At 43.2% G+C, this 7,988-nt stretch overlaps 1 protein-coding gene across 1 annotated transcript; it reads right to left on the bottom strand.

The window, feature by feature from the left end:
• Positions 1-237: 237 nt before the first annotated feature.
• On the bottom strand, positions 238-3,895 carry LOC105557062. Its single transcript, XM_012004204.1, has 3 exons — positions 1,241-3,895; positions 767-1,046; positions 238-692 (listed from the first exon to the last, which is right to left on the bottom strand). Exons 1-3 carry the CDS (start codon positions 3,893-3,895, stop codon positions 238-240), a joined length of 3,390 nt encoding a protein of 1,129 aa, XP_011859594.1.
• Positions 3,896-7,988: the final 4,093 nt, after the last annotated feature.

Raw genomic sequence — 7,988 nt, 5'->3', positions numbered from 1 at the left:
AAAAAAAATACGGGTCTAATACTTTTTTATGCTCTACAACATATCCAAAGCTCATTCAAATCGGTGAGGGACACTTCCGACCGTTTGTAAGTGAAATGAAATATTCTGGCAAGCTTCGTGATAACAAATATTTTAAACCTTACATTTAAATTATAATTAACATGTCCGACAACTTTAATTCGTCTTAATAACTAAACTATCTTGACTTAATTATCAATACGTGTCTCACTAGAGTCTTTAATCTGGTACCTCGTCCGGAAGAGCACATAACTTCTTCACTGCTCTCTTATAGGACCCAGCACTTGTGCGGACTGTGACTACTCTCGTTAGCCCATCTGATCCAGGGTGAAGCTCGGTTATTCTGCCCAATTTCCATTGCAAAGTTGGTAGATTCTCGTCCATCAAAATGACCAGAGATCCACCTTCCATCTTATGTTTTCCTGTACCCCACTTGGTTCGAACCTGAAGCTGCTGAAGGTATTCGCGCTGCCATCTTTGCCAAAAATGTTGTCGAATCTTCTGCAAATGTTGCCATCTGGAGAGCCGCATATCAGGTACATCAAGATAATTCTCTACTGCAGGTCTTAATAAGGAATCGCCAGTAATGAAATGTGAAAGAGTGAGAGCCGCGTAATCATTCGGGTCTGATGACATAGGAGTAAGTGGTCTAGAGTTAAGGATCCCTTCGATTTCTACGAGCATCGTGTAGTATTCCTCGAACGTATATGTGAGATTCTGCATCGAAATCTGAGATGTTTCTTCATACTCTTCACACCGGCCTCCCATAGTCCACCGAAATGCGGACTGTGAGGTGGAATGAAATGCCAGCATATGTGTTGCATTGCCAAATTTGTTGCAATGTTCTCCCCTTCTCTTCTTAGGAATTCGTACATTGCCTTAAGCTCATTGGAGGCTCCGATAAAATTACTGCCATTGTCTGAATATATGTGGGAGCTAGTTCCTCTTCTTGCTGAGAAACGTCGGAGTGCAGCCATAAAGGCTTCAGTGTCAAGACCACTGACCAGCTCCAAGTGAACTGCCTTAGTCTTAAAACAAACAAACACTGCAACATACGCCTTCGTAATCGGAATTTTCCCTCTTCTACGGCTTTCTCGAACCATAAGTGGTCCAGCGTAATCAATACCACATACGTCAAAGGGTCGAGTGGTTATTGTAACCCGACTCCTTGGCAAGCCATAATCACGTCTGGAACTATTGGTTTTGCGCGAAAACATCTCACGCATGCACGAGTGATCTTTCTCGCTTCTCTTCTTCCTGATAAAGGCCAATATTCAAGGCGCGTCACACACAGCAGTTGTTGCGGACCGCAATGCCGTAGTTTTGTATGTTGTTCTCTCAAGATGATAGTTGTTATGTGATGCCTGGAGGGCAAAACAATGGGATGTCTCTGAGATTCTGGAATATCCGAATGGCGCAATCTTCCGCCTACTATGATTATTCCTCTGTTGTCGATGAATAGATTGAGTTGCTTTAGTGAACTTTTACTGTCAACTGCTTGTTTTCGTTGTAAGTCCTTTAGTTTGTCGGCAAATTGCTCCTCCTGCACCAAGCGCAGTATTACGAATTTAGCCTCATCCAACTCTTCTACAGTCAAACCCTTGAGTCTCCGATCCCCCTTAGGCTTACTTCGGAATCGTAGACAATACGCTATACACAGACAATAAGCTATTACACGCAGAAGTTTGGAAAACACCGAATACTTATACAAAATGTCGTAATGTTTCTGTACGGAAAGACAGATCATCTGCGCTTTCCTACCCGGGTCATCCTCTACTGGTTTAAGCGGCATTTTCGGCCAACACTCTGGATTGGTTATCCATTGTAGACCATACCACCATAATTGATTTCGTGTAAACTCCTGTACGGCCATTCCTCTCGACAGCAAGTCCGCAGGATTCTGCTCCGATCCTACATGATTCCACTCCGCTTGCGGTAACAGCTGCTGTATTTCAGCTACTCGATTTGCGTAGAACGTCTTCAACTCGTAGGGGGGTGTCTTGATCCAGCACAAGAAAATAGTCGAATCACTCCAAAGGTAGATTCTTCTTATTTTTCCTTGCATCGCCTTTTGTACGTTTGCAGAAAGTCTCGTAAGCAAGAGCGCAGCGCAAAGCTCAAGCTTTGGCAGAGAAATAGTTTTAAGAGGGGCTACACGTGCCCTCGAACAGAGCAAAAATGACTTGATTGCCCCGTCTCTTGATTTATATGTGCAGTAAATGCATGCCCCATATGCTTTCTCGGATGAATCTCCAAATCCATGAAGGTCAATTTCTTGCGTCTCATTTAGTGGGTTGACGTTTCGCGGGATTCTCAGATTATTGAGCTCCGGTAGATCTCCATAGTAGTTCGTCCAGGCCCTTGATATCTCGTCTGATACTATCTCGTCCCATCCTAATTTTATCTTCCAGAGTTGCTGCATTGTGATTTTTGCCGTAATGAGTATTGGCCCAATTAAACCTAGAGGATCATAGATACTTGCAATTTGTGACAAAATGTTACGTTTACTCATTTTTTGATTGTTAGTCACCGTGACCTTGTATTGCAGAACGTCTTGATTTGAATTCCAGAGAAGACCCAGTGTCTTCAGCGGTTCTTCCTTATCCAGAACAAAAAGTTCGTCCGTTTTTCGATCTTCCGCTAGATGATGTAGTACTCTTGAATCATTTGATCGCCATTTGCGTAACGGAAATTGTCCTCTTGCCAGCAACTCTGAGAGTTCCTTTTGCAAAGCTGCCGCTCCTTCTATCGTATCACTACCGGTCAATACGTCATCCATGTAGAAGTCATCTTCTAGAATCTTGGCTGCTGCTGGATAGTTCTTCTTTTCTCCTTCCGCGAGGTGCCGTAAGCATCGCATTGCTAGGTATGGTGCGCATGCCGTGCCATTTGTGACGGTATTCAGCGTGTACGTCTGAACGGCCTGATCAGAGTCTTCTCTCCAAAGTATTCGCTGTAGATGTCGGTCTTCTTCTGACACCATAACTTGCCGAAACATCATAGCTATATCGGCAGTCATGACATACTGGTGGCATCGAAATCGTAACATAATACTCCGTAAGTCGCCCTGCAGATTGGGGTCTATCAGTAGCATGTCGTTTAGTGAAGTCCCGTTTGATGTCTTGGCCGACGCATCAAAAATGATTCGAAGCTTTGTTGTCAGGCTCGTTGTCCGAATGACCGGTTGATGTGGTAGGTAGAAGGCCTCTTCTTCCGTCGAATTATCTGTCCTTTGTATTGGCGTCATATGTCCCATAGCTTCGTATTCGGTCATAAATTCGTTATAAGCCTTCCATATATCAGGTTGTTTCTCGATTCTATTTTCCATCGAGTATAGGCGTCTCATTGCAAACTCCTCTGATGATCCTATTTTCGTAGCCTCATTTCTCGGTAGACGAACGATGTATCTTCCTTCTGCGTTCTGACGTACAGTCTTCTTAAAAAACTCTTCGCAATATTGCTCTTGTTTTGATAGATGTGGTTGTTCCGTCCCTTTCTCGATGATCCAAAATTTCTCGAGTTGTTTGTCCAATTTGGTAAGTAAGTGACACGTTTGCGGTTGTCTTACGGTATTGCGACCTACTATCTCTCCTCCTACTACCCATCCCAACATAGTCTTCTGTAGAGTAGGTAGCTTGTTATGAAGTTTTATTTGCTCCATGCATAGTATCTGCCAAAACAGCGCTCCTCCAATAAGTAGATCTATGCTCCCAGGAGTGTTGAACGTCGGATCGGCGAGTTTAATGTGTCTGGGAACATTCCATATCGTGGTGTCCACATAAACTTGCGGTAAATTTTCAGTAATTACCGGCATCAACTGGCATTCAAACTCGGATGTAAATGAGGTATGTATAGATTTGATCTTCACGCGTACCATTGTTCTTGTATTAGTTCTTGCTTTTCCAATTCCGCTGAGTGGAAGTTTGCTTTCTACTATCGGGATTTTTAGTTTCTTTGCTAAATCCATCGTCATCAAATTGGACTGCGATCGAGGATCCAACATCGCTCTGCATTGTATCAGTCTTCCTTCTCTGTCGTAAACGTGGATTTGAGCTGTAGCCAGAAACTGACCCAGAATTTCGATGAACTACGTGATTTATTACTGTGGCCTCTCCACTATTTTTCTTTTCTTGTTGATCATTATCTGTAAGATCATCGCCTTCGGTGCTTCTTAAAAGTACACTGCTTGTCAATACAGCTTTCTTTTCTTGCTTTGGTGCTTCGTTCTTAATTGAGTTTGACTTGAATTCTTGACCGTCCTTATCGACGTGTAGTAATGTATTATGCCGCTCGCTACAGTGCTTGCAAGAAGTTGCTTTACACTCCTGCACATAATGTCCTCTTCGTAAGCAGTTCAGACATAGGTGTCTTTGTTGTACTTCCTGTCTACTCTTTTCTACCGGTAATTTGGAAAACTCTTCGCATTTGTAAAGAGTATGAGCATCCTCGCAGTAGCTGCATGCAACTATCGCAGTTGCAAGATTAACCTTTCTCTCAATTTTCTTCGGATTGAAAGATTTTTCGCCTCCAGACTTGTGTTTCGACTAACTCCAGTGTATGAGCTCGGTTTGTGAGAAACTCGAAGAGTTGATCCATATTCGGAAGTGCGTTCGAATCTTCTTTACTAGCGTGTAGTTCCCAATCTCGTCTTGTTACGTAATCTAATTTACCACTTATTAGGTAAATCAAAATTGTGTCCCATTTCTCTACGTCTTGTCCTAAAGTTTCAAGAGCCTTCAGATGTGTACGGATTAAATCTATAAAAAGCCTTAAACTGTTATAATTGCCTTTGGTTATGAGCGATATATCAAATAGTCCTTTAAGATGCGTATTTATGATTAATTTCTTATTTTCATACCGCTCCCTGATTAAATTCCAAGCTATGTCGTAATTTGCTTCCGTTGTCTCGAGAGTTTATATCACATTTAACGCTTCGCCCTTTAGTGCGCTCCGTAAGTATTGGAATTTTTGAATCTTTGACAGACTATCATTCGAATCAATCACTGACAAAAACGTATCTTTGAATAGTAACCTGTTGTGCCTCCCGACGCAGTCGGGGCACGGGATGTGATTCGGGATCGTTTGCCGGGTTCACACAACGACTCTAGGTCGACGATTCAACAACCGTTAAATAAAAAGTCTTCTTTATTCAAAACTAGTATAATTCTTGTACTCGCGTTAACAGCAGTTATCCGTATCGTTACTTAGCTTAGATTGACCCGCCTTCCTTCCTTTCCATTCCATTTTATATCAATCGCGCTTGGCCCTGTTGTTAGGCCGTTTATTGTTTAGTAAGCAGTTCTTCCGTTAGCAACTGTATGCGCGGCTTCGATGGTTTCGTACTTTGTTCCGGATACTCGTTTTCGTCGCATGCGGCAGGGGTTATCTGATACCTTGCCGCCTGCGAGGTCGTCGTCTGATGTGCGGTACATCGCACTCATGACAAACCATTGATTATAATTACCGTCAAATTTCGGCAATTGAAGCGTTGGTAGCTTGACTGTTGTTCGCGTGCTTTGCGGTTGTTGCGTAACGATATAGTTCGTTACTTCACTTGCGATCGGAGGAAGCCGTCTTCTTGCTCGCGCTATACTGGCGAAATATCGATTTTCGAATGTCGTTCGTTCCTGTGTTAATTCTTCTTCTAACCTCTTCCGATCCTCTTCCTCTTCCGACGGCGTTGATTCTCTTCGAGGTGAACAACTTTTATTGCAACTTTTTTAAATCCGATTTGTATTTTTCCAAATATTCTGAAAAACAGTTTTAAATGCCTCACCCTGTATACTAAAGACTTTGAGAGAGAGAAATTTTGGGCGTGCAGGGAGTATGACAACGATTTCGACAAAACTATGCGCTTGCCATCGTCTCTTTAACCAGGTTTTAAATGGTGGAGTAACACGTTGCGTTGCTCACCTATTTCCAGTCCACTAAATAGTCCTGAATTTAGTTTTGTAATTTATACGGATGCTTCCCTCACAGGTTGGGGTGCATCTATGGAAAATCAGTCAACGCATGGCTGGTGGTCAGACGAGGAGAAAGCTGAGCATATAAACTTTTTAGAGTTAAAGGCGGTAGAATACGCATTAAAGTGCTTTGTGAGTAACGAGTCTTCTAAACATATTTTGCTACCTGTTGATAACACTACGACAATTGCATATATAAACAAGATGGGTTCGATACAATTCCCGAAACTAGCTGCTCTAGCTAAAGTTATTTGGCAATGGTGCGAAACTAGAAATTTACACCTTTTTGCGTCGTACATTTCTTCTGAGGATAATTATATTGCTGATGCCGAATCTAGAGTTATCTCAACGGAGACAGAGTGGGAACTAAACGCTTCGGCTTTTGAGGAAATTTCAGACCAATTTGGCCCATTTGAAATCGATCTTTTTGCGACCTATGCTAATTCTAAATGCGATAGGTTTTGTTCATGGTTCCCCGATCCCCTCTCAGTTGCTGTGGATGCCTTTACAGTAGACTGGAGTCTGACTTACTTGTATGCTTTTCCCCCATTTGCTATTATTACAAAAACTTTAAGAAAGATTATAAAGGATAAGGCAGAAGGGGTTCTAATTGTTCCGTGGTGGCCTGCTCAACCTTGGTTTCCCCTGTTCAAAAAATTTTGCGTTGCGAAACCGATTATTTTCGATCCGAGCTCTAATTTATTATCTTCGCCTTTTAGGAAACAACATCCGGTTTGGTCCAACATTTCCCTGGCAGCAGGGAAATTATCAGCGAAGCGTTTCATCGGAAAGGATTTCCTGAACGATCCTTAGAGGCAGTCCTAGCGTCTTTGGCTAAGGGAACCATAGCCTAATATTCAAAACCTATCAGGCTTTGGTGGGAATTCTGCATAAAGCGCTCACTAGATTGGTTTCACCCTGACGTAACGCTCGTATTGGAATTCCTGACGGATCAAATGGAGACTATCACCTCATATGGAACATTAAACTCATATCGGTCGGCACTTGCCTTGATATCAGACATAAGTTTGGGTTCGGATGAGAGAATTAAGCGCAACCGGTCACGTGACTGTTCCCCCACCAAGATTCCGCCGGTAAGCAGTCTCCGCCTGAAGTTACCCCCTCTTATGACTGCCTTCCATTCGTCACATCGCGTATTCAGAAGCGATGCTCTTTCAGCGGAACAGCGTTTTTCATTTGATATGCGTCGATGGTTCTCCCTATTTACCTTATAATTTATTTTTATATTACCGAATTTTAATTGCTCGTTGACACATTGTACATATATTTATTTATTTACTTAATTTTATAAGACTGACATATTGTATAATCGATCTTGTAAACTAACTGTTAATCTAGTATCACGAGACACGGTAGTGTCTCGCGCCAAGTGTAAGCGTAGCTAGTACACGCGTGCGAGACCGACCGTGTAAGTTTACGCGAGTACACGAGTTGACGGGCCCTCAGATTTTCGTATCTCAACAACGGCTGATCCGACGAAATTGAGACTGCGCTTAATCGATAGCTTGGGTACGATTTGCATAATAAAAGTGTTTTTACTTTTCTCTTACGTGCTCCAGGAGTGGAGGTATTGCAATGCAAAAGTCAGATTTGTTAAATTTTGGATTAAGAAACGTCTTTGTCGTCTTCGTCCCGGTCGTCGTCGTCGTCGTCGACCAGACCAGCATTTTCACTTGACTTTTCACTTGACCACGTTGCGATTGACCACGGTCCCGATTGACCACGTTGCACTTGACCACGGTCCCGATTGGCCACGTTGCAATTGACCACGGTCCCGATTGGCCACGTTGCAATGGACCACGGTCCCGATTGGCCACGTTGCAATGGACCACGGTCCCGATTGGCCACGTTGCAATGGACCACGGTCCCGATTGGCCACGTTGCAATGGACCACGGTCCCGATTGGCCACGTTGCAATGGACCACGGTCCCGATTGGCCACGTTGCAATTGACCACGGTCCCGATTGGCCACGTTGCAATTGACCA

The sequence above is a fragment of the Vollenhovia emeryi genome, unplaced genomic scaffold (assembly GCF_000949405.1).
Source record: "Vollenhovia emeryi isolate VEMERY1.0 unplaced genomic scaffold, V.emery_V1.0 DF939637.1, whole genome shotgun sequence".
NCBI lineage: Eukaryota > Metazoa > Arthropoda > Insecta > Hymenoptera > Formicidae > Vollenhovia > Vollenhovia emeryi.
This window is presented reverse-complemented; position numbering and strand designations above follow the sequence as displayed.

Bases quoted from the DNA above. Each gene is read 5' to 3' on its own strand.
- LOC105557062 (XM_012004204.1), bottom strand. From the start codon at position 3,895: ATGGTACGCGTGAAGATCAAATCTATACATACCTCATTTACATCCGAG. The intron at 1,047-1,240 runs GTGAGATGTTTT...GTTTGTTTTAAG, and splicing joins GAAAGATCACTCGTGCATGC to ACTAAGGCAGTTCACTTGGA. The intron at 693-766 runs GTATGAAGAAAC...CGATGCTCGTAG, and splicing joins ATGGGAGGCCGGTGTGAAGA to AAATCGAAGGGATCCTTAAC.